The 26,208-nt window shown below is 49.0% G+C and overlaps 1 protein-coding gene across 2 annotated transcripts; it reads left to right on the top strand.

Moving 5' to 3' along the window:
• The first annotated feature begins 11,662 nt into the window (after positions 1-11,662).
• Positions 11,663-24,455, top strand: CCDC42 (coiled-coil domain containing 42). Of its 2 annotated transcripts, XM_030862337.2 has the most exons (7): positions 11,663-11,745; positions 12,041-12,146; positions 12,455-12,559; positions 14,936-15,133; positions 19,304-19,525; positions 19,626-19,784; positions 24,378-24,455. In XM_030862337.2, the coding sequence occupies exons 1-7, from the start codon at positions 11,663-11,665 to the stop codon at positions 24,453-24,455; spliced, it is 951 nt and encodes a 316-aa protein (XP_030718197.1). The 2 variants fall into 2 exon arrangements, with proteins under 2 accessions (XP_030718197.1, XP_030718198.1); XM_030862338.2 differs by lacking the exon at positions 19,304-19,525.
• Positions 24,456-26,208: the final 1,753 nt, after the last annotated feature.

Raw genomic sequence — 26,208 nt, 5'->3', positions numbered from 1 at the left:
AACATGAGCAAGAAAATCCCACACTCAGCTGAACACAGTCCTTTTTGCTTAGTTACTCTTTTCTGAAGTTTGCATTTAGTGTTTCTAAAGGACCTGTGTTTGGTCTTGTTAATTTTTTTTTTTTTTTTTTTTTTTTTTTTTGCGGTACGCGGGCCTCTCACTGTTGTGGCCTCTCCCGTTGCGGAGCACAGGCTCCGGTCGCGCAGGCTCAGCGGCCATGGCTCACGGGCCCAGCCGCTCCGCGGCATGTGGGATCTTCCACGAACCCGTGTCCCCTGCATCGGCAGGTAGACTCTCAACCGCTGCGCCACCAGGGCAGCCTGAGGTACTTTTAAAAAAAAATGCTTTCAAGGGAGATCAACTTCTAGAACAGTGAAGTGAGGATCTTGGTGAACCACTCTCCCATAAAAACAACAAAAACACTGGCAATACAACTAAAGTCAACCATTTGAGTACTCTAGAAATGTACCAAAGCCACTGACTGAACTGAAAATTATCTAGCCAAGAGAAACTACTGAACTTCAACAAGACAGTGGTGTCCAGCCCTCTGTCCCTCCCCAGCTTGGTGGGCCAGTAGCCATGAAAAGTTAGCGGTCCCAAAGCTGATGGAGAAGTCTGATTTCTCTTGGAGTTCTGTTAAAAGCCCCTTCCTAGAGCACAGTCAATATTTTTTCCAAGTTAGAAGCTACCCGAAAAATCTCCATTCCCAAGGTGTTATGGCTATTCGATTTGACTCACAGCTGGGGGTGGCGGGGGAGGGAAGGTGGTATCCCTAGGGCATTACCAAAAACAATAGCAATCTTCTAATAATATCTCAGCTGCCTAAGGTTGTGATTTTGGTTGCAACAAACAGAAGCCTGGCCAACAACAACAGAAGTTTTAAAGGAAGCCCTGGAGAACTAGAAAACCACAGGGAACTTTGAAAAGCTCCACCATATTCCTAGGGATCTAGAAGACTGTGCACATGCACGTGGTTAGGAAAGGCCTTTGGAAAAAGGCTGCAGGCACTCACCTCTGACTGACCTTTAGGCCCTGTGTACTCAGGAAGTGAAAGCTAAGTCTGTTCTGTTAACTGCCTGAAGTTTGAATGTGTGTCTTCAGACACAGATCTCCTTGTCCAAGGGTAGAAGACATACAAGCAAGGCATTTAGCGAAATCTTTAGACCGATCATCGGCTTACCGCTAAATTATACTGAACCAGGAGTGAACCCTAGGAAACCAGACTTTAAAATACGAAGTTAAAAAAAGGGGGGGGGGTGATGCGTAACAGAGAACTCAAGTGCTATACCCTTCAGGGAATACAGAATCTATAGAATTAATTGAGGAAAGTCACTAACAAGCAGCAACTAGAAAAACAATAATAAAAAAACACCAGCAACAACAAATCTGGGGAGAAAGAATCTGATTTCAAGTTGTTACAATATATTCTTTTAAATATCTAATTTCTGACAAAAATTTACAAGACATGCAAAGAAACAGAAAAATTTGCCACATAATAGTAAAGTAAACAGCCGGCAGAAAATATCTCTGAGAGGGCACAAATGTTTAATTTAGTAGACAAAGACTTTAAACCAGCTGCTACAAATATGTTTAAAGACCTAAAGACTACCATGCCTAAAGAATTAAAGTATGACAACAATGTCTCACCACATAGAGACGATCAATAACAACAACAAAAACAGAAATTACAAAGAAGAATCAAATTAGAAATTCTGGAGTTCAAAAGCATAGTTACTGAAATGAAAAATTTGCTAAAGGGTCTCAATAAGCAAATCTGGGCTGTAAGAAGAAAGAATCAGCAACTTCAAGGTAGGTGAATAGAAATGATCCAATCTAAGGAATAAAAATGAACAGAGCCTCAGAGACCTATAGGATATCAGTCAGCATACTAACACACGCATAATAGGAGTCCCAGAAGGAGAAGAGAAAAATAAAGGAAAACAAGAATAGTTTTAAACATAATGACTAAAATCTTCCCAAATTTGATGAAAAGAATTAGTTTTGTTGTACTATGTCTAGGTGTGGTTGAGTTTTTGGTTTTGGGGTTTTGTTTGTTTTTTGTTTTCTCCTTCTTAGATATGAACTTTTTTCAATTTGAGTTCTCTTCTGGAAATTCTTGGTCATTTTTTTTCTTCAAATATTTCATCCTTCTCCATTTTCTTCTTTTTTTTTTTTTTACATCTTTATTGGAGTATAATTGCTTTACAATGGTGTGTTAGTTTCTGCTTTATAACCAAGTGAATCAGTTATACATATACATATGTTCCCATATCTCTTCCCTCTTGCGTCTCCCTCCCTCCCACCCTCCCTATCCCACCCCTCTAGGTGGTCACAAAGCAACGAGCTGATCTCCCTGTGCTATGCGGCTGCTTCCCACTAGCTATCTATTTTACGTTTGCTAGTGTATATATGTCCATGCCACTCTCTCACTTTGTCACAGCTTACCCTTCCCCCTCCCCACGTTTTTTTCTTCTTATGAAATTTCCATTACTACTTTAGATTTTCTATTTTTACTTCAATCCTCTGTATCTTAGCTTATTTTCCATATCTTTCTGATGCCTTCTGGGAGAGTTGCTAAAAATGGTCTTCCACCTACTAATTGCTCTTTGTCTATATGCATCTGCTCTTCAATGCATCCATTAAGTACTTCTCTCAGTTTTCGTATCCAGCACGTCCTTTGAATTCGTTCATCCTTTATGCTTGCTTCCAGCTTCATGTTTCTCATATCTTCCCTCCTCTCTCTGAGTATATTTGTTATGTTTATTTTAAATGCTTATTCCTTTAATCCATTCGTTCTCTTTCCCTTGGTACAGGGAAACAGGTTCTTCTGTCTGTTGCCTTTCTTTTATAACAGTTACACTCCTCAGACATCCCATTATTTTCCCCTCTGAACTCATGTGTCCTTGGAACCACCAATGACCTTGGCCTGGCGGTGTGTACTTGGGCAGTCAGAGAGTCTCTGTGCTGCTGTCTGAAAGCAACCACTCCCCCTTCCCTCTCCCAACCAGGCAATATTCTTTCTCAGTAAATCTTCCAGAACCTCCTCCCCAGACATTGCTCTTTTCCGGGGGCTACCTCCCTCTTGCAACTCTCTGTCCCTTGAAAGAGGGAACATTTAAGTGTGTCCAGCCTGGGTGCCCCTGTATCTGCTCCAAGGTTGCCTCCCCCTCACCTCAGTGCTCCGGGCTGGTATCACATTGGCACTGGGCTAATGCTATTTTCTTGCCAAACAGTGGAAATAGGGTGTGCAGTGATCTTCCCAGCAATGTAAAGGAGAGAAATGGCATGGTCCGAGCCCCTCCGACTTTTTTTTTCTTTTTCTTTTGGTATCTGGCCCTCTTCTGCTCTAGGCTACCATTAAAGAGAGAGAGAGAGAGAGAGAGAGAGAGTGAGAAATCCAACCACTTTCTGTTTCCCTAGGGTTTTCTTCTTAGTTTTTATGTTCGGTTCTGGTATCCCTCAACCTCCCTCCCATCTCTGCAGCATCTCAGGACAGGAGCAAAGAACCTCTCCTGGTTTGCAATCTTGTGGGAAACCTGAAGTCAGCCTCATGTGTTGTGGCTGAAGATGAATTTTAATCTCCAAGCCTCCATTCTTTTCTTCTCTGTAACGAGAAGTTTGGGACAAATGATCTCAAGTTGTCCTAGCTCTAAAATTCTGTGATTCCATGCAGTACACGCAGAGGCGGCAGGTAAGAGACATTGAGATATTTTAAGACCACACAATTTCCAAGGTGATATAGAGACATAAGGGGGGGGACACCCAACGAGAGAGAGCTATTAACGAAAATGAATGTCAAGTTAGAGGGTGGAATGTCAATCAAGTTTCAAGGAATGAGAAGGGGAGGGTATTGACAGAGAAAGAGAAAGGTGTCACAAGAGAAAGGGAAAACCACTGATTGGATAACGGTTTGGAGGAGAATCGGCAAGTGTTGAGAATGACAAATGCAATTAACCCACCATGGGAGCAGATGCCATCTTTTCTTTCTAATTTATTAGGAAATATTTCTGACTTACCCATAGTACACAGAATAACATAACGAACACTTGTGTGCCCAGTGCCCAATCTAAAAGATTACTCACGACCAATATATAGCAACCTTCTCTCCACCATCACCAAGAGGTAGTGGCCATTATCCTAATTCAGTGTTTATCATTCTCAGTGGTTCTTTATACTTTTACTTCATATATGTATGCAAGGCAATATTTCATCTTTGAAAAATCAGTTTTCATGTTTGAAGACAGAAGTATGATGACTATGTATTGAAACACTCGTTTGAGGTTAAAAAAAAAAAAAAAAAGTGTCAATGCTGAAGGAGTCCCAGGAGAGGGGAATAATAAAATAGATGGAATAACTTGGATCAGAGCATGAGAAACTTCTTTCTGCTCATTAGGTCTCTCCAAGGCGATGACACAGTGACTGGCAGAAGCTCCCGTAGCTGGACTGAGAGTGTTGGCCCCCTTCCTGATGGAGAGAGCCACACTCCTAGGACATCAAGAGCAGAAGGAAAGGGATGGTTTCAGCTGCTGCCTAGCAGAGCCGTTCATTTGGATCAGTGGTAGTTCACTTCTCAGAAACACCAGCGTTGGGAAATCAGGCATCAGAACACAGCAGGGAGTCATTTATCATTTCAGAGACAAGCCCAGGAGCAGGCTGAGGTTTGGGGCCAGGCGCCAAGGTCAGAGTTGGCCCATGACTATTCATTGAGATGAATACAACCAAGGTTCTGCCTCATCCTTTCCCTGTAAGGAGCCCTTGAAACTGCCTCTGAAGGGGCCTGTCATCCTCAGCCTCAGCAGACTGCCGAAAGGGAATAAGAGAACCATTCTGTGAAAAGATGGCTGGGGTCAAAGAGGCCCTGGCTTTGCACGATCCTACTAGTGACAACCCAACTGGGCCATCTGTAGACAACCCAACCCTGCTGGGTACATCACTCAGCCCTAAACCCTGCTGCAACAAACAGATTAAAAACACACTCCCACTAAGTATAAACGCACTCGACACTAAGTATAATTTGCATCGACACTAAATATAATTTTGGGGGAAAAAATGTGAGAGGATTTTTGTAAACACACTTTTGAAATTTTTGTCTATAAATAACTCATTTAATTCGCAATTTGCTTTGATTTTTTTCCAAAAATCTGTGCATAATTGGGAATTTTTGAGAAATGAAGAAATCAAATCCACAGATTACTTTCAAATGTGTGAAACACTGTATGAATGCTAAAATTAACACTTCATGAAGTTGGAATACCATGTTTGTATGCATTTAATTAAACATTTATTCTTTATTTTGTGGTTTTCATTCTGTATTCTCGAGCCAACAATCATTTCCAGGCTTCAAACATTGTCGCAAGCTCTTGAAAAGCTCATAGACCCTGGGCCCTGGGCCCACAGGGCCTGGAGGATAAACAACCCAGTTGGGGAGATTTTATGGGAGGTGCCTGGGTCTGTGGGCCTTGATTGGCTCCTTTGTCCCAACTCCCTACTCCTCCCTACTCATGGTCACTTGTGGTGGTAGTAGGGGCAGCATCTTGAAGACAACATTCTCAGATGTAGTCACCAGAGTTTATTTCCTATTTTCTCCCCCAATCACCGTAAGACTGGGAAACTTGTTTTGTTCACTGCTGTACCCCCAGCCTAGAATAGTGTCAGGCACATCACAGGTACTCAACATAAGTATTTGTTGAATGCACACTCATTTCTGGGAAATGGGATTGGATGCTGGATCAATAGGGCTCCAGCTGTATCAATTTTGTTTGAATGATGGACAGTGAGAATATATTCACTCATTACCCTTCTAATTCAAAAATAACATATTTTCACAATGAGATATCACTTCATACCCATCAGGATAGCTTCTTTCAAAAAACCCCAGAAATAACAGGTATTGGTAAGGATGTGGAGAAATTGTAACTCCTGTGCTCTGCTGGTGGGGATGTTACATGGTACAGCCGATATGGAAAACAGTGTGATGGTTCCTCAAAACTGAAAACAGAACTACCATATCAATCATTCCAGCAATCCCTCTTCTGGGTATATACCCAAAGGAAATGAAATTTGTACCTCAAAGAGATATCCGTACTCTTATGCTAATTGCAACATAAACACAGTAGTCAAGATGTGGAAACAACCTAAGTGTCCGTCAGCCAACGAATGGGTATAGAAGATGTGGTGTATATGTGAACGACGGAATATTATTCAGCCTTCAAAAAGGAAGGAGATCCTGCCTTTTGCAACAACATGGGTGAACCTCAAGGACACTACGCCACATGAAGCAAGCCAGACACCGAAAGATAAAAACAGCATGATCTAACGGATATATGGAACCTAAAACAGCGGAATACAGAGGAGCAGAGAGTAGAATGGTGGTTCGAGCAGTGGGGATCTGAGGGGAGCAGGGAGATGTTGGTCTAAAGGTACAAAGTTGCAGCTGTGTGGGATGAATAAGCCTAGAGATCTAGCATACAGCATGACGACTATAGTTAATAATACTGTCTTGAATGCCGGAAACTTGCTAAGAGAGTAGATTTCAGGTGCTCTCACCAGACACACAAAAAATGGTAACTATGTGAGGTAGCTACGTTAATTAGCTTGACTGTGGTTACCATTTTCACTATGTAGATGTATATCAAATCATTGTGTTGTACTCCCTAAGTATATACGATTCTTACTTGAAAAATAAAATAAATTTGTGTATATTTTTCTTTTTTCCAAATAATCAGCTAGTTACCCCAATACCATTTGTTTAATAATCCACACTTTCTCCACTGGTTGAATGCCACATTAGCATACAACGCATCCTTATATAAACTTGGGTCTATTTCTGGGCTTTCTATTCAGTTTCAGTGTAGCAAGGATCACAAACTGTGGCACTGTGGGCTCAACAGACCTCCAGATGTGTGTTTCAACTTGTTTTGGTTTTGGCCGGAGGTGTTTTTTTTTTTTTTTTTTTGGCAGTACGCGGGCCTCTCACTGCTGTGGCCTCTCCCGTTGCGGAGCACAGGATCCGGACGCGCAGGCTCAGCGGCCATGGCTCACGGGCCTAGCCGCTCCGCGGCATGTGGGATCTTCCCGGACCGGGGCACGAACCCGTATCCCCTGCATCGGCAGGCAGACTCTCAACCACTGCGCCACCAGGGAAGCCCCGGAGGTGTTTTTTAAGCCTGTGAATTTTAATACCTTTAGGGCAGTGGTCCCTAACCTTTTTGGCACCAGGGACCGGTTTCGTGGAAGACAATTTTTCCACAGACGGCAACGCAAGCAATGGGGAGCGGCAGGTGAAGTGTCGCTCACTCGCTCTCCCCTGCTCACCCGCTGCTGTGCAGCCCGGTTCCTAACAGGCCCCGGACCGGTACTAGTCCGTGGCCCAGGGGTTGGGGACCCCTGCTTTAGGGGGTCTAGAGAGTCAGTTCTGTCTTAGACCAAGTTACTCACCCAAGCTCTTAGGTTATTGAGTTTTTTCTGTCTCGAGTGACACTAGCAACATTAATATTTTATCTTTATAACATATTTTAGTATGGAGCAGTGGACATTCGGTCTTGTTATTCTTCTTTTTCAATATTTAAGTGCTCTAATTCTCCAAATAATTTAGACATTATTTTGTCAGCTTCTGGGGAAAAAAAAAATCTCTCTGGGATTTTGATTGCAAGTACGTCAAGTTCCTAAATCCATTTGGACAGAATTTACCTCTTTACAATATTGAGTCATTATTCAGAAGTGTAAGTCTCTACTCAGTTCTTTTATATCACTGAGTAAAAATTTAAAAATTTCTTTTTGAAGATCCTGCATATTTCTCGCTAAATTTATTTATTTCTAAGAATTTCTTTTGTTGCTGCCTGCCAAGACGGATGGATATCTTTTTCTCATTTTTTTTCAAGATTACAAAAATAACATGTGGTCATTGTACAAAAAGAAATTAAACAGTATAGGAATATAAAGAACCATCACCCCACCCCCATGTCATTCTGTCCCCAGAAATATGGTGCTATCCTTCTAGGGCCGTGCTTAACTATACACACACCGCAGGCACACATGCATGCACGCGTGTGCGCGCGCACACACACACACACACAGACTACACATTCTGTTCTGCATCTTGCTTTTGTCACATAGCAATTTATCACAGAAACCTCTCCGTGTCCGTGCATATAAATCAACCTCAATCTTCTTATAAATAGCATAGAATTACATTAAATTCTAATTGTTTTTCACTAATTAACCATTCTCTTGGATTTTCACAGTACATGATCACAGCATCTGTCATTATGAAAAAAAAAATAGAAAACTTTTTTTTGTCTTTTTGCAAAGACAGAGCATCTAAAACAATGTCAAATGATTGTAGTGACAGAAGAAAACCTGTCATGTCTCTAATTTTAACAAAAATGTCTTTAATGGAAATTATAACGTTATCTGTTGGGTTCAGATTTTTTTTTATCATGTTGATAAAGTGTCTTTGTGTACTAATAATTTGGAATTTTTAAAATCAGGATGGATGTTGAATTTTCCAATGCATTGTTGGCGTATATCCCAATGATCATGTCTTTTCTCCTGAGACATATTTACAGAATTAATTTTATTAATAGACTTCCTAATATTAAACCATTTTTGTATTCATGGTCCTGGTGAATTATTCTTTTAACCTCACACTAAATTAAATTTGATAATGTTTTCATTAAGATTTTCTTTTTTTTTTAAATTGAAGTATAGTTGATTTACAAGGATTTTCATACTTGAGATTGTGTCTGGCCTGTTTTTTTCTTTGTCTATAATTAGTTCTTCTATAAAGCTCTGCTTTCAGCTTACAGCCAAACATTCTTTTAATTCTCAAAAGAAGTACAGCACAAACTGGTTTGATGCTCCTGGGAACACAGCTAAACCACATCGCTAGCCCCTTGCAACATAACTAGTCACGTGACCGGTTCCCACCAGAGGTCAGTGAATGGACATGGCGATGGGTTTGTTAAGAGCAGAAGGGCCTTTGCTTTCTTTCTTTCCCTTCCGTAGCGACCTTGGAGGTCATGGAGCTGCGAGATGGAAGGGGCTTACACTTTTCACTGCTTGGAAGAGAATCTCCCAGGAGAGCTGCCCCACTTGAGAAAATCCATATTGGACCTTGGTAAGCTATTGAGACTTGTTACAGCAACTAACATCAACATAGTTGACCAATACAAGGAATTTCCATAACGTCCATTTTGAAATGTATTTAATATAGTTTATCTGTGTGATTCCACTTCCATGGAATCTAAGACATGGAAAATAACATAGACAAAAAGTGGTTTCCTCGCACCCAGTACTCTGTGTGTACCTAGCACTGTGCTGGCCTATATGGCAGGAAATATTTTTTGAGACGTTAACCTAGATCTTTCTTCCTCCTGATATTTTTCCCCCTCTCCCTTTTCAAACAGGTAATTGTCTCAGAGGGAGGATGGGACAGGATAGAAAACAGAAAATATTATGCTTATTGGTTCCCAACAACCTAAATCCATCAGGTTTTCCTAGATGTCTCAGAGGCAAATATCCAGATGGAAAAGTGGAGGTAGGGGGTGAAGGGTGGTAAGAAAGCTGGGCTCACCCAAGGAGAGAAGAGGAGAGGAGTGGGGGAGAGCACAGACTTCTGTGAATCCCAGACAGCCCTGCATCTTGATCCACAGCTCTGGAAAAGACAGTGAGACCCCAGGGAGGGATGGTGGGTGATGGGGATGAAGATTCTCATGACTTTCCCACAAGGTACAGAAGCAACAGAAACGCTACATGGGCACGTACACCGGCAGGAGAAGAAGATGCCTTGACAGCTGCCCGTAGGCACCAACCCGGCCCTGGACCACCCGATTCATAGATGCAACCAAGGACGTGTCAAAATACCGGGGCAGGGGCTTCCCTGGTGGCGCAGTGGCTGAGAGTCCGCCTGCCGATGCAGGGGACACGGGTTCGTGCCCCGGTCCGGGAGGATCCCACATGCCGCGGAGCGGCTGGGCCCGTGAGCCATGGCCGCTGAGCCTGCACGTCCGGAGCCTGTGCTCCGCAACGGGAGAGGCCACAACAGTGAGAGGCCCGCGTACCGCAAAAAAAACAGGGGAAGCAGGTGATTCGAGAAACAGAGAGCCTCCTCCTCAAGGCCGGGCGTTACACACACACCCTCTTGGGGGAAACGGGAGGCAAACCCCCGCTGTGCCAAACTCTAGGGAGTAAAAAGGAGAGGGTCTGTTTCTTGCGGGTGCTCCCGATGGAGAACCCTCTCGGGTGGAGGCGCTGAGGGTGGAGTGGGGTGGTGAGGGGGTGTTTGGGTGGGGTGGGGGCCGTCAGGCTGCCTCTTCAGATCCCGCCGGGCTGGCTCTGGAGGCGAGACTTGGGGGAGGGAATGGGAAAGGGCGGGGTGGGCCGCGCCCCGCCACGTCTCCTCCTCCTCCCCGGCCGGGATTGAGGGCGGGCTCGGGCGGCCAGCAGGGGCCGCCAGAGGACAGGCACTGCCTCGCGGAGGACTTGCCGGGCTTGGGACGCTGCCCCGCCCGAGACCCCCGCCCCACCCCGGCTCCGCATCCCAGACCCGGAGGGGACCCGGGCCGCGCGGCCGGCGTGCGCGGGGGAAGCAGGGAGAACCCAGCGGAGCCCGGAAGCCGGTGCCCGGCAGCGCGGGCGCGAGGTCACGGCTGTTAACCTCCGGGCGGGGGTCCCAGGGTGTCCGCCTCACACACAGGGTCTCAGATTTAGACGCTGGACCTCGGGCCAGATGAGCTGATGCACAATGCCCTGATGGGATCAAGGAAGGCAGCGTCATAAAGCAGACATGTAAAATATCTGACATTTATGTTAACACATTTCGGCATTGCTTCCTATTTTAATACTCCGCCAACCTCAAAACATGGCACTGGCCCTGAGCCTCTTACCCTACGAGGGGCCTCGTCCTGGGCCTCCTCCATCTCTCCAGGGGACGGCCTCTTTGGTCCCCAGGCTTATCGCCTATCTGCACCCCGCCCCAGCCCCCTCCCAACACATACACCCCTACACATCCTTCACCCACTACTTGTCTCTCAACTTCGGGCCTTCTCCCCTCCTCCCACGGGCCCCATGCGCCTGTCCACCCCTACCCCTGCCTCAGCTAAACAGCTTCCTTCAGTTCTTTCCTCCTCAACCATCTGTCCCAGCCCCAGCCCCCTGCCTCGCCCTCACACACACACCTGAGCCCAGGAGGGAGCCCCCCCCCGGGCAGGGCTGCCCTGCAAAAACACGCCTCTACCAAAACCCCCCTTTCGCAGCCATGGACGCCTAGCCCCTGCCTCCCCGGCCCCCCGCACCAGCATCAAATCAGGCCGAACTTCTTCCCAGAGTTCCTGAGGGATAAATGAAGGAGCAGAGAGCCAGACCCCAGCCAGAGTGGGGTCAGTGTGGACAGGGGTCAAAGGGCAAAGTCTGGGTTCCGCTTGTGGTTCACAGAACCCAGAGACCTGTTGCTAGGTAACCAGATCTCCCAGCCGACACATCCTGAGCCGCCTGCCGATAGGCAGCCTCCAGCCATCTTCCCTGAATCTCTCAGACACCCACCCTCTGTGGGACCCTGAAAAGCAGGAGGAGGGGAGAAGCAAGCCCTGCCACCACCCCTGAGCTCCGCCACCCCCGTTTCACTGTGAAGGTTCGGCCGCTGGGCCGTCAGGTCACGGCCGCCATGAGTCTGGGCACCATGGAGGGGGAGGATCTGGCCGAGTACTTCCGCTTGCAGTATGGGCAAAGGCTGCTGCAGCTGCTGCAGTGAGTGTCGGAGGGCCTGGGACCACCGTGCCCACCCGTTGCCCCACCTTCCCACCTGTCCCCCTGCTCCTATAACCCAGCACCGCAAATCACACTGGCACCAATCCCGCCCGTCCCCGGCCCCAGCTTGCTCCCCAGCACGGCCCTCTCTCCCCCTGAGCACACCGTTCTTTTCGCTCAGATCGGGTAGGGCGCCTTCCCTCCCCGTGGGTGCCTGTCTCCATGGGTTCCTCCCGGTCCCGGGCTGCCCCAGGCGCTCAGAGTCCACAGTCCCTATTGCCTGTGTCTTGGGCAGGAAGTTCCCCAGCACTGAGGACCACTCAGACTCCCCATCCATCCGGCTGCTGGAGAAGAAGAAAGAGGCCAAGCTCATGCACCATGCCATGGAGCAGAAGAAGGAGGTGGGAGACGCAAGGGTTGGATGCGGGGAGGGCCACGGCTCAGGGAGAGCCTGAGGACGGCCCTCTGTTTTGTGGGTGGTGGTGGCTAGAGCCAGGTATCGTGGGTGTTGATCCTGTGTTTCCTCTGCACAGCGCAGAAGGGATCCGAGTCTTGGGGTACCAGTGTCCTGCGATGCTCTGCTCTGAACCAGACGTGGGGTGGAAAGTGGGCACCTGGGGACAGGGGCTCTAGGGCAGGGGATGCTGGGGCCTTCCTTGGTTCCCATTCAGGGGTCCTCTTGACCTCTCTGCTCCCCCCTCCCCCCTAGATATTTCAGCGCAGAATGGAAACCCTGAACCTGCGCTGGGAGGAGCTGGGAGTCAAGGAGGCCCAGCTGAAAGCCCACATACAGAAGTTTGAGCAGTTCATCCGGGTACGAAGGGGTGTGGCCTGCTGCAGCAGGGCTGCCACGCTCTGCAGTAGGTCAGCTTGCCCCTCCTCCCACTCCCTACCTCTTCCCCCTCCCTCCTCAGCCTCCATTTCCCCGACTCCTCGCCCTGGGTTAGAGGTCTCCTTGGTGCTCACCAGTGCCTGGGGCTTGCCCCTTTATCTCCCCCTCCTACTGCTCCGTTTGCATTGATAGTTTCCTGCTGCCCTGTCGTCTCTGCCCCCTCTAGATTGCTGTTTCCTATTTCCTTGCCTGTGGTTGGCACATCCAGTTTATCCAGTGAATGAATGAATGATGGATGATGAATAAATGAATGAATGTGCCACGGTTAGGGCCAGGCACTTGGGGATACAAAGATGAATCAGACAGGGCTTTATTTTTTAAATAAATTTTTATTTATTTTTTTTATTTCTGGCTGCGTTGGGTCTTCGCTGCTGCGCACGGGCTTTCTCTAGTTGCGGCGAGCAGGGGCTACTCTTCGTTGCGGTGCGCGGGCTTCTCGTTGCGGTGCGCGGGCTTCTCATTGCGGTGGCTTCTCATTGCGGAGCACGGGCTCTAGGTGTGCAGGCTTCAGTAGTTGCAGCACATGGGCTCAGTAGTTGTGGCACACGGGCTTAGTTGCTCTGCAGCATGTGGGATCTTCCTGGACCAGGGACTGAACCCACATCCCCTGCATTGGCAGGCGGATTCTCAACCACTGCGCCACCAGGGAAGCCCCCAGACAGGGTTTTAGTCCCCCCAGCTCACCCTACCCCTCCATCCTTGCACTGAAGGCCCAGGCAGGGGGCATTGAAGAACCAGGTACTGGAGTCCCCTACGAGACAACCCCTCTCAGTGTGTCCTGAGAGGAGGGATTTAACCGTTTTAAAATCCAGAGTTCTCCAGACTGGCTCCAACCGGGCACCTGCCGAGCCTTGAAGGGCTGGCCCAGCCCCAGGGGGTAACCTCTGGCCTCTGCTACAGGGCAGTCCTGTTCTCAAGCATCTTTGTCTCTCTCTCTGCCTAAACCAGGTGGGAAAGGAAGCTGATGGACCAGGCATTATTCTCCAGAGGTCCAGTCTTTCTTACTGGCCAGAGAAAAGCTCATGGAGTGCTTGGGGTGGCAGGAGATTTGGGGGTGAGGGGTTCTGCAAATCGTCGGAATCCTGGAGAGCTTGTTACAGATACGGACCCTGGGCCCCTGCCCTCTCCTTGCTTTCAGCAGGCCTGAGGTCAGGCCCAGTCGACTGTATTGTTAAAAGTATCCGCAGGGGATTGTGATGCCCGGCTAGACTTGGAAACCACTGGTTTGGGGCCCCTCTGTCCTCTCCTGGACCCACAGGGCAGAATGCAAATCCCCCGGGTGCCTTCTTCCGTGTCTTCCAAATGCCACCACCACAGGCACCCATCTGGGTGGAATCACCACAGCCCCTGAAGGGGGAAAGGAGCCACACACAGGCAGTGTGAGAGGTCTGCCCCTCATCTTGGGAGGAGACCTTGTCCTCCCAAGGAAGGAAGGAGGACGGGACCAGCCACTTGCAGCAGCTGAGCCTCGTGTCTTTCTTTCTGGGCATTGAATTCCCTGCATCATCTCCTCCTGTCCCCACCTGATGCCAGTCTTGAGCTATAGGAACATCCCCTCCGGAATGGCCTTGCCCCACCAGGCCCTCCGGACTAGGCCCACCTCCTAGCTCGTCTCCCTAGAGCTCCAGCAGGGTTGCCCCAGCTTTTGAAAGGACGAGAGGGGCTCCTGCCTCTCATTTCTACAATTGGAGAAGGTGAGGCACCAAATCAGGAGAAAATTTGGGCTTCCCAGGTCTGGGCCCAGGACTCTGCCCTGTGACAAATGGCCACCACTGAGGATAGAGATGAGGGACTTCCCTGGTGGTCCAGCGGTTAGGACTCCGCGCTTCCACTGCAGGGGGCTCCGGTTCGATCCCTGATCAGGGACCTAGGATTCCGCGAGAGGAGCGGTGCGGCCAAAAAAAAAAAAAAAGAATAGAGATGGAAACTTTATCAGAAGATTTTCCCAGCCTTTCCCAGGGTTTGAGTTCTCTCCAGACACTGAGCCCAGCGGGGCGTGGGGCTTCCGGAGCTCAGATTCCGCAGAGTCAGGATCACGTCCTGTCTCGTCCCCATAAGGCCACCTTCTGATGTTGGATTAACTCTCTGTCCTCTCAGCCTCCTCAGTCCATGGAAAGCCCCTCAACCAGCTTCAGATAACCCTGGAGACGTGCTTCCTTACACCTCATCCGCCACGTGGGCAGCCTGGCCACCGCCGTCCACCCTCAGGGTGGACAGAGGCCTTGTGGGAGCCCCACCAGCCTGGGCACCAGGGAGGGCAGGACCCACGCCCGATTGGCATCATCTCCCTGGCCCCAGGAGAACGACCAGAAACGGATCCGGGCCCTGAAGAAGGCCAACAAGGAGCGAGAACTCAAGAGGCAGTGCACGCAAGAGCTGACCAAGGCCAAGCAGGAGATGGTGGCCCTGCGGCTGGAGCACCAGAGGCTGAGCGCCAAGCTGCAGGAATACTCCATCTTCAACAAGTACCTGGAGAAGGTGGTGGAGAACTCCGAGGTGCGTGGAGGTTCCTCAGGCCCACCTACTCTTCCCCAGGGGCCTGGGCTGTGAGGGGACTGGGGCAGGGATGGTCACTTGCTCTGGGGAAAGGCCTCCAGCCAAGGAGGGCAGCTGGCAGAGGCCCCTGGTGAGGCTGGACTCATTTCTCAAGGGTGGGAACCTGGCGGTGTATCTGTGCGCGTATGACATCTGTGGACCTGTCTCTATATGGGTCCCGTGTCTGTGTCTAGGAGCGAGGTTTTGTTTTGGAGCACCAACGATCAGCTTGGCCTGCGTCGGATGTGACCCACACTCTCCCTGCTTCCCCTCCTCCCTGGTGTTCTTTAGCTTACTTGAGAGTAGATGGGCAGAGAAAGCACCAGCCTTGCGCAGAGCTGGGCACTTAGCATGTGCTGGGCCCTGGGCTGGGTGGGTGCTGCAAGCGTAGCCTTGCTCAGTCCACTCACTAGCCCCCAGAGGAAAGCCATCATTTCACCCTGTTACGAGGAAGAAGCGGAGGCTCAGAGAGGTTAGGTAACCTGCTCAGGGATGCACAGCTTATAAGTGGCAGAGCTCTTGCTTCTAACCACCCTTCGGTGGGCCCCACAAAGCCACTGACAACTGTTCTTCATAAAGTTGCCTTGTTGCCAGAGCTAAGGAACTTGTTTGCCCTCTGCCCACCCATGCTTTCTGGAGTGTTTGACACTGTCCATGCTCCTGCTTGAAATATACCTATGCCCTTTCCTCTGGGACTCCTCCCTCCTTCTACTTTCAGGCTACCTCTGGCCCTTCCTCCTCAGGCTCCTCTGGGGCTCCTCTTCCTCAAGTTCCTCGGGTCTTTGTCCCACACCCTGCACTTTTCTCCCTGAGGAATTCCCTGGGCCTCTGATGGATGTCACCCATGTCAACGGCCATCCACCTATGTCCCCTATCCTCCCATGTGACAGCAGCAGGGTCCTTCACCAGGGTGGAGAGAGGTATGAGGTATGCCCTCTGGGGTGTGAACCCATGTCCTGTGGGGGGCACAGGGAGACAAAGGATGCACCACTTTTTAAAAAGTCCTGGCAATTTCCATATAGAACCACTAACCTAATTTATTTATGCATGAGTCCCAAGTCCGTGTTACTTCCTGCATTCTAAGGTACTACCTACTGTACGATAAATTGTTCATTTAATAATTGGGTTTTGGGGGAGGTGGGGGAGTGAGAGAAGACTAGTATATTAAAGCAGCAGATAGATTATAGGACACGACTCAAATTTAGAGCTAGTAAAATGTGTCTTGGAATGGAGGAGATTGGCCTGGATCTCTCTGGCCTGGAGCTCCCTCCTAAGCGTCAGGCCCGTACATCTAATTTATTGAGTCCACGACTGCTTCCTGCCACCCCCAGGCCAGCGCTGCTGCGGGTGGGTCCGGCGCTGGTGAAGGGCAAGACCACCCACCCACAGCCTCGCCACAACTCCAGCTTCTTCCTGGACTCCTCCTCCTCCCCCACTCCCCGCAGCCATCCATCAGCAGCTCTGGTCTATGCTGCCTCCTAAGTATTTCTGGAATCCAGCCCCTGCCCCTTCCTCATCCAGACCACCAGTGTACCTCACCAGGAGTCCAGCTCTGCGTTATGCCTCGCCACCAGTCTGTCCAGCATTCTACAGCCAGTGGGGTCCTCATCTCTCATTCTCTTTCCTCGTCCTTTATTTCTTTCAAAATATTTTAAGTGTACTGAAAAGTATACATAAATATATGACAGCACCCAAGTACTCTCCACAGCTTCGTCACATCTTAATATTTCCCCCAATTTGCCCCTTTTTTTCCTAAAATAAAACACGACCGGTCATTGAAACCCCCAGTGTGCCCCCCTTCCGAACACCGTTCTTCTCCTCTCCTCAGGGGTAACCAGTAATCCGGATTTTTAAGCTTCTCATTCTCAGGCTTATTATTTGGGGCCACAGTTTACATTATCCATAAACTATGAAGAGTATGTACATGTCCTTTTATGGCTTTTTTCCAATCAATGATTTAAAGAGGAAAAAAAGCTTTGTATCATGGGAAATTTCAGCCGTATACAAAAGCAGAGAAAATAGTCTATTGAATGCCCATTACTCATCACCTAATTCCAGCAATCATCAGCAGCTCATTGTCAGATCCCCATCGCTGCCATTTTGAAGCAAATGATATTGTTTTCATCTGTAAGTATTTCATTATATGGCTCTAAAAGAGCTCTTTTTCACAGAGCCACAATACCTATATCCAGCCGTCAAAATTTCCCCAGTTATTGCACAAATGCTTTTTGTATAGCTGGTTTGTCCCAATCGGGGTCCAAATAAGGTCCCCAAACTGCATTTGGTTGATGTGTTTCTCAAGTGTCCCAGACGTTATTACTATGCTGATCAAAAGAAGCCAGACATGAAAGAGGACATACTGTATGATTCCACTGATATGTTTCAAAACAGGTGAAATGAATCATGGGGGGTAGAAGTCCTAATTCTGGTTTCCTCGGGGCAGATACTGACTGAAAGGGGGCCAAAGATTCTTCTAGGGTGCTGGAAATGTCCTAAGTCCCCCTCTTCACATATTAGCTAGAATACTACCATCTGGAAAAGGACTTATTACCTCCCTTCATCAACTAGTTGATGACTAGGTGGGCCTTAAAGAAAAATCTTGTTAAATGCTTGATTCTTCATTACAGTCTTCAGAATAATGAGCTGGTTCTCCAGCATCCTCCGAAAGCGCCCTGTAATGTTGTTAGTATCGCCGCGAACAACACGTTTGATCTGGTTCAATCCTTCGCACTTATTCTTACTGATGTTCAAAGGGTCCCATCTTTGGACAGTGGGAGCCTCTTCAAGTTGGCCCCTGGGACCTTTTGACATCAGCGTTCAGTTTTGGAGAGGTGCTCCTGGGTGCTCTGATGTATCCCATTCGTTTCAGCTGTTGTATACATACCATTGCATCTCTCAGAAATGCAGACAGGAAGTTCTCTCTCTGCTCTCTCCTTCAGTGGATGAAGTTCACACTCCTCAGGGTTTACTGGGCACTTTTTTAACTTCTCCAGGGTGATCTCTCCCTCCCCATCTTGAACCCAGGCCATTCACATTAAACTCTCTTGCTCATCTTGGACACATACGCCATCATCTTTACCCAGGCTGTTCCGTCTACCTGTACTACTTCCTCGCTTTCCCCCACCTGCCTTTGCCTGCCCGTCTTCTCGTCATACCTCTGGTCTCATTTTAACCATCCTTTTCCTGAGGAAGCCTTTTCTGGCTGTCCCCATTTCCTCTAATGCTGGGTTAAGTGGCCCTTGCCCACAGAGGATGTATTTGGGGAGAGGCCAGTTCCCGGAACACCAGTGTATCACTGGAAATGTCATGAGATGGAGAGACAACTCAGGGAGTGTCCCCTGGGTGGCTGGAAGTCACGTGCTGATAACCCCCCCACACCCCGGGGACGTGAGTTGGCATCCTGGAGCTGGTACTCAGAGCGCCTTCTAGAGAGGGAGGGTTACAGGGCTTCTGTTCTGCTGAGTTAGGGCCAGAGCAGCGTGGCCCTGCACTGGGGCAGACGGGGCAGCTGAGCCTGGCCAGCCACCTGCCCCACTGGTACCCACCCTCTCCAGACCCCACCGGAGGGAGGCCTCAGCCCCTGTTGAACAAATACCAGAGAGCACCAGGCTGAAGATACTACCCAACAGTCGCCTGCAGCCCATCCCCCAGTCACCGAGAGGCCTTATCACTCTGTGTTGTAACTGACTATTTACTTGTCTGTCTGTCCTACCCCACCACCCCAAGTTGTAAGGCTTCCTAAAAGCAGGGTCTGGCTTTCTTATCTCCTGTTCAGCTGGGGAACCTTCAGAGCGGTTTATTAATCCGGGTCTCTGAGGGTGGAGGCTGGCACGTAGCTTTGTTTAAGCTCCCAGGTGATTCTAATAACCGGCAGTCAAGACTGAGAGCCCAGGGTCTAGATGCACGTGCTCCCAACACGTGGCCCACGGCCCATACCAACTCAGGAGGAGCACAGGGGGACTCCAAGGGCCTCGCAGCCTCTGCCCCTTGGCCCAGGGCCTCACTGCCGGGCAGAGGCATCAAGGCTGGGAGTGGAGGGCACAGAGTGGGGTCGGACCCCTTGGGTGGCGGTGCACTGGTCCGAGTCCGTCCCTCCCCTCCCCCCCCACCCCCGCCCATCCCCTCCCGCAGTTCGAAGAGATCCACGAGGTGATCGCGCGCTACAAGACGCTGGTGAGCATGCACCATGACCTCATGCAGTCGGCGCAGGAGGGCCAGGAGAAGGTCGAGCGCGCCAAGGCCCGGCTGGCGCGCTACAAGGAGGAGAAGGACGACGAGATCCTGCAGCACAACAACGAGCTGGCGCGCCTGCAGATGCGCTTCGACCGCGCCCGCAGCGACGTCATCATCTGGGTGAGCGCCCCGGGTGGGTAAGGGACACACACACACACACACACACACACACGCACACACACTCCTAGCGCTCACGCCCCGCCCTCATTCTCCTCCCCAGGAATCTCGCTGGGCACACATCCAGAACACCGCCGCCAAGAAGACCCTCTTGCTTGGCACCATTAAGATGGCAACGCTGAACCTCTTCCAGATCGTGAGCAAGCAGCTGAAGGAGGCGAGCACCGTGTCCCTGGAGGACACGCACAAACAGCTGGACACGGTAAGAGGAGGCCCGAGTGCCTGGCCAGCTGGCTCGAGTGAGCCACGACGGTTCTCCCTGGGTTGGGCAGAGGCGTGATTCCTACAGAGTAGTGGTTCTCAAATTTTCACAGCATCAGCATCACCTGGGGGCTGGGGGGTATCACTGAATCCCACCCCCAGAGTCTCAGACTCGGTGGGTCTGAGATGAAAAGCCATGAATTTCCATTTTCAGCAAGTTTCCAGGTGATGGTGCTGGTCTGGGTTCCACACTTTGAGAACCACTGCATTAGCGCTAAGGCTCTGTTGGCCCCAGTCAGCACGGGCAGTAGCAGGGACCCGCTACTGCATTCATTAGTTACACAAAACAGTCTTATTAAGTTCTAGTGAGATGCTGAAGGCTTGTGACTGACCCCCACGCTTGGGGAAAAGAGAAAATTGGCGGGTGGTGCGGGGAGGGAAATCAGCAAGGGCAGGGAAGCATCAGAGTCATATTAGTACCATTCTGAGATTTTTCTCTTTGAAGTAATTGAAAGGAAATGAGTTTTTCACTGTATGATTCAAAGCTATGGGATGCCATGTCCGTGTGCCACCTGATATTGTCTCACTTCTGACCAAAGGTACCCGCATCCCGCTGTTTGGGAAGGTACGCCAGCAGATGCAGTAGCCGTGCTTCTTGTAACATGCAGAGAACCATGATTAATTATTTATCCTTTTTGGCAAAAGCCTTTAGCTCTGCCATGAAATAGTAGAAAGTAGGCTCCCAAAGGCTGGGATTTCTGTTTGCTTTTTTCCTGCTGTATCCCCAGCATCTAGAACAATGCCAGGCAGGTAGCAGGCACTCTGTAAGTATTTGGTGAATGAATATGGAACAGAAGCCGATAAAAGCAATTGACTGAGAGGTGCTTCCTCTGTTTAAAAAAAAAAAAAAAAAAAAAGTGAAACTCATGTAAAGAATTTCACCCACTGACCAGCCGGGAAGTAGGATTTCCTTAAACCCAAGAATCAGCCTGCATCATAAGGCTTATTGGAGCAGAATTATTAACAGTCCAAAGACTGTAAAGGGAATTTGTAAGAAAAGTTGTTCTGAAATAGCGATCCTCAAACTTTTTTGGTAGCAGGATACCTTTACACTCATAAAATTTATTGAAGACCCTCAAAGAGCTTTTGTTTATATGGGTTCTATCAATTGATGTTTCCTTATTAGAAACTCAAGCAGAAAAATTAAAAATAATTCATTTAGAAATGACAGTAAGAAGCACATTAACACAAATAGCATTTTTAGAAAATTTATTTATTTATTTATTTTTGGCTGTGTTGGGTCTTCGTTTCTGTGCGAGGGCTTTCTCTAGTTGTGGCCAGTGGGGGCCACTCTTCGTCGCGGTGCGCGGGCCTCTCACTGTCGTGGCCTCTCTCGTTGCGGAGCACAGGCTCCAGACGTGCAGGCTCAGTAGTTGTGGCTCATGGGTCCAGTTGCTCCGCGGCATGTGGGATCCTCCCAGACCAGGGCTCGAACCCGTGTCCCCTGCATCGGCAGGCGGATTCTCAACCACTGCGCCACCAGGGAAGCCCCACAAATAGCATTTTTAATGAAAAACACGTTCTCAAAAAGTGTTTTATGGGACGAGTGGCATTATTTGATACTTGCAAACCGCTTGAACGCGTGGCTTCCTGGAGGACAGGTGGATTGCCACACCTGCTTCTGCATTCAGCCTGTCGTGCTAGCCTACGTCACGGGAACATCCCGCTCTGGGAAAAGCCCCTGTAGACTCTCAAGAAAATAAGAGCAAAAAAGACAAGTAACATCTTAGTATTATTATAAAAAGAGTTTTGGCCTCGTAGACCCTTCTGCCCGGCAGTAGGGTCTCAGGACGCCCAGCCGTCCTCAGATCCCTCTCCTTTAGCCGTTGTAAAGAAAGATGGGGCAGGAGGTGGTGGGCGATCATCCCCTGCTCAGACCGTAGCTTACAGTCCATCCACTCCAAATTCTGAGCTTTCGGACTCCCTCTCAACCTCTTTTTTTTTTTTTTTTCCGGCTGCACGGCTTGTGGGATCTTAGTTCCCCCACCAAAGATCGAACCCAGGCCCCCAGCATCGAGCAGTGAACGTGCCAAGTCCTAACCACTGGACTACCAGGGAATTCCTGTTCTCAACCTTGATTTGCTTCGATAGGAATCCCTCATATTGCCCAAATGTTATTTTTAAATATTCCACTTCATTCCTGTAGGATATGAGCCTACACACACGTGATTAAGTAGCCTGAAAAAAGAAAAATAAAGACCTGGGAGAATATAAATTAAAATCTGAGGTCAACGGCGAGAGAGAGATGTATGGACTCTGGATTCTTGGATTATAGAGGACAGTAGTTCAACAGGGACAGTAGTTGGCTCTGAGCTTCCTGGTAACCAGAAGCAAAAGCAACACATAGTTCTTGTACCAAAATAAGAAAACACATGGTTTCTTCGGAAAGAGCGAAACGTTCCCAGCACTTAACCTCTAGCTGAACATTTTCAAGGAGGCTTCAGAGACACGCAGTGAAATGATGTTCTCAGCAGTGTCCCTCCAGCAGATCCACGCATGGGCTTCAGAAAGCAGCCACTTACTTAGAATCAGGAACGAGGAACCACTCAGGGAAAGTGATTTTGCAAAAGGCCAAGACGATTTGCGTTCAGTATAGTGTGTGTAGAAGGTCGAGCATTATTGTTTCTGAATAAAGCCCAAACTGGAGCAGCATTTTCCAAACCGTGCTTGGCAAACCCTAGAATCCCAGGATGGCAGTAAGTCTCCTCCAGGGAAATAAACGGGCTCTATGGGCTACAAAATTTAGAAAACTCAAGTTAAACAAAGGTGGCTGGTTTTAAAATACAGGACTTCACAGTGCCTTTGCTCTGGTTCTGCCCTGAGACTCTCTTGAGACAGATAAAGTTTCTAAAACTTACTTGACCACAGACCCTTTTTGGGGTAGGTGATTACTTACTACAAGAACATAGTTTGGGAAATACTGGACTTGTCATCTCTGTAACCTTGGGAAAGTTGCTCTAATTCAGTCACTGTTTGTTTCTCTCCTCTCTTGCAAAATAGGAATTGTGTTGGTAATAGTAACAGTATTAGCAACTAACTGGGCTTTTGAGAGTGTTGGACAGTCTGTGTAGCCCCATCTTTAGGAACATTCTTGAAAAGGAGCAATTTTAGGACTGAGATCTTAAAGGCCATCTAGGCCAACCTTTTCTCCCTCTTCCCTTTTTAAAGATAAACTGAGTCCCAGAAAGATGAAGTGATTTCCCCAGAGCTGCATCAGGACCCCAGGTGGTCATCCTTTTTTAAAGTGAAGTATAGTTGGTTTACAATATTGTAAATTGTAAATATTGTAGTTTCAGATGAACAACAAAGTGATTCATTTATACGTATGTATGTATATATCCATATTCTTTTATTTTCAATTCTTTTCCATTATAGTTTTTTTTTTTTTTTTTTTGTGGTACACGGGCCTCTCACCACTGTGGTCTCTACCGTTGCGGAGCACAGGCTCCGGACGCGCAGGCTCAGTGGCCATGGCTCACGGGCCCAGCCGCTCTGCGGCATATGGGATCTTCCCGGACCGGGGCATGAACCCGCGTCCCCTGCATCGGCAGGCGGACTCTCAACCACTGCGCCACCAGGGAAGCCCTCCATTATAGTTTTTTATAAGATGTTGAATATAGTTTCCTGTGCTCTACAGTAAATCCTTATTGTTTCTCTGTTTTATATATGATAGTGTGCATCTATTAATCCCATACGCCCAATTCATCCCTCCCCCCACTTTCCGCTTCGTTAACCATAGTTTGTTTTCTATGTGAGTCTGTTTCTGTTTTGTAAATAAGTTCATTTGCACTAGTTTTTAGATTCCACATATAAGTGATATCATATAATATTTGTCTTTGTCTGACTTACTTCACTTAGTATGATAATCTCTAGGTCCATCCATGTTGCTTCAAATGACATTATTTCATTCTTTTTTATGGCAAGTAATATTCCATTGTGTGTGTGTGTGTGTGTGTGTGTGTGTATGTATACATACCATATCTTCTTTATCCCATCTGCTGATGGGTGCTTAGATTGCAGGACCCCAGGTCTTCTGACTTGTGAGGCTGTGCTTTTTCCACTGTGTCATACTGATTGCATGTTCTTTACAACAAAAGTTAGTGAATAGAATTTAAACTTCCCTTGATGACTCAAGATTATCATAACGAGCATCAGTTCTGGGTTTCAAGCAAATGACCTCCTTGAAGGCTTTTAAATAGTGCAGAGCCGTCTGCCCTGACCCTGGCTGACCCCTTCCTGCTAAGTGCGTGTAGCCTGAGTCCGCTTAGGATCCTCCCTTTGTCTCCCTTTGTTAGACTGTCAGCCTGTACTTCATCCTCTCATTGCGTCTTCCTCTAGGGGTTCCCAGCTCCGTCCATGTTCATCACTTCTAGTCTGCTAAGCCTCATTCTCCATGTCAACTAGAATAATTGTCAAATGAGGGAAAGTCGGTCACAGGAAATGGGGACTCCTCACGAGCAGGTTATGCCAGGACATTTCCGGATGGGTGGCTTGTCGCCTGCTGGGATTAACTGCGGTCCCCTGGCCTTGCTAGATCCAGCAGTTTATCCAGGACCTGTCAGACATCTGGGCAGAGGTGAAGAAGAAGGAGCAACAGCAAGTCCGGGTTTAAGGAGCATCCATGGTTCCAGAATGTTCTGAGACAGAGAAGGGAGAGAGAAAGTACCTGGTGACCTTGCCGTCCAGTCAGCCCAGTCCAGCCCTCTGGGACCGCTGTGCCTTTCGGAAATCCCTGTTTATCCCCTCAGGCCGCAGCCCGTCCCATCCCTGAAAACATTAAATTCTATTAGAAGTTTGTTCCTAAGTCCTCTCTCTCTTTTTGGTGGTTTATTCATGGGGAAGAGGGTCCACTGAGGGGAGAATCGCCCAAAGCACCCCCTTTTGAAGCTGCCCAGGTCTGGTATCTCTTAGGCTTTGCAGTTTACACAGGAAGTATCCGCATGGCAACACACACCAGGGTGAGTACACAGGACCCTGCTTTCCTCTACCACTTCCATTTTTTTTTTAAGTTGTTGTTTCCAGTTGGGGTGCAAAGACTCAGTAGAAACCATGAAGGCAGCTTCCTGGGTCCGAGCGCCAGAAGCGGTAAGTTAGGAACTGTTTCTTCCCTGACGTCGGGAGGAAGCCCTGCTGTCCTGCCCCCGCTGGACCCTAAGACATGCAATGTGGTATCAGGAATGCTGATGTAGGAATAGCAGGCAGGCTGCCAGGCAACGGCATCTTAGCAGGCTGGAATGATGGCTTCAAACCGACAAAACTAAACTGAGTGGAGGTGAATGTGAAGTCTCGCACTTAACGGTCAAAAACTCAACGGCACTGTTATCCGTCGTCAGTGGCAAAAGGCAGGTCAGGGACTGGACTGAAAGAGCAGCATTTATTGAGCATATGTTTTATATACATCACCCCAGTGAGAACCGTGTGGCACCATTAACACCTGAATTACCAAACAGGACACTTGCCCGAGGACACTGGCTCCAGCGACAGGGTCGGGAGTCGCATTGGGTCTGCCTGCCCCCAGCCTGTGCTCCCTCCACCAGGCTGCTTTCCCCTCCAGGGGCAGCCCGAGGGGGCGGCCTGAACAGGGCTCCTTGTTTCTCCTTGGCCCTGTGATCCCAGAGGCCCTGCGGGGAGACCACCACCTCCAGGAGAGTCTGCTGCAGCACCCCTGCCCGGATCCTGCTGTGGGCCGCCGTCACCCCTCACCTTTGTGTTCACCATCTTCCAGCAGCATCAACAGCCCCTGGGAGTTTATTGGAAAGGCAACTTCTCGGGCCCCATCCCAGACCCAAGCACTGGAAGCTCTGGAGGTGGGGCGAAGCCCTCTGGGTTTTAACACGGCCTCCAGGTGATTCGGATACAAGCTCAAGTTTGAGAACCACCCCTTTAGGGTAAACCAGACACTTTCAAGGACCTGGGGTCCCACCACGTGAGGTCATACCTATCCGTAACCCCACCTGTAGAGTCCGCGTGCAGTCAGAGGAACAGAACCAGCAGAAGGGAGATGCAGGTGGGCATCCGCGGCTTCGCTCGGGGGATTGGACCCCAGGCAGGGAGGCCGCCAGTTGAGCAGTCTCAGCACACCTGTCGTCTTCCCACTGATGCTGGAGCTTGAAGCCCAAGGACGGGGAGTGGTTGGGAAAGAAATATGGACGTAAAGTGGGGGAGATGGAGGGTGAGTCGGAATCCACACTCGCAAGCTGGGCCCACGAGGATGGACAGAAACCCATGGTAGTTCTTGCGGCCTCCAAGCCGGGAGGGGTGGGCGTCTGTAGAAGCTGGACCTGGATCACGGAGCTGAGCACCCACATTTGGCCCAGGAGCCGGAGGCGCTGCAAGAGGGTCCAGGGAGGGAGGCACAGCTTGGG

The sequence above is a fragment of the Globicephala melas genome, chromosome 20 (assembly GCF_963455315.2).
Source record: "Globicephala melas chromosome 20, mGloMel1.2, whole genome shotgun sequence".
NCBI lineage: Eukaryota > Metazoa > Chordata > Mammalia > Artiodactyla > Delphinidae > Globicephala > Globicephala melas.
This window is presented reverse-complemented; position numbering and strand designations above follow the sequence as displayed.

Coding starts and splice junctions, on each gene's coding strand:
- CCDC42 (XM_030862337.2), top strand. CDS start 11,663: ATGAGTCTGGGCACCATGGAGGGGGAGGATCTGGCCGAGTACTTCCGC. Junction 19,526..19,625: donor GCAGCGACGTCATCATCTGG/GTGAGCGCCCCG, acceptor TCTCCTCCCCAG/GAATCTCGCTGGGCACACAT. Junction 19,785..24,377: donor CGCACAAACAGCTGGACACG/GTAAGAGGAGGC, acceptor TGGCCTTGCTAG/ATCCAGCAGTTTATCCAGGA.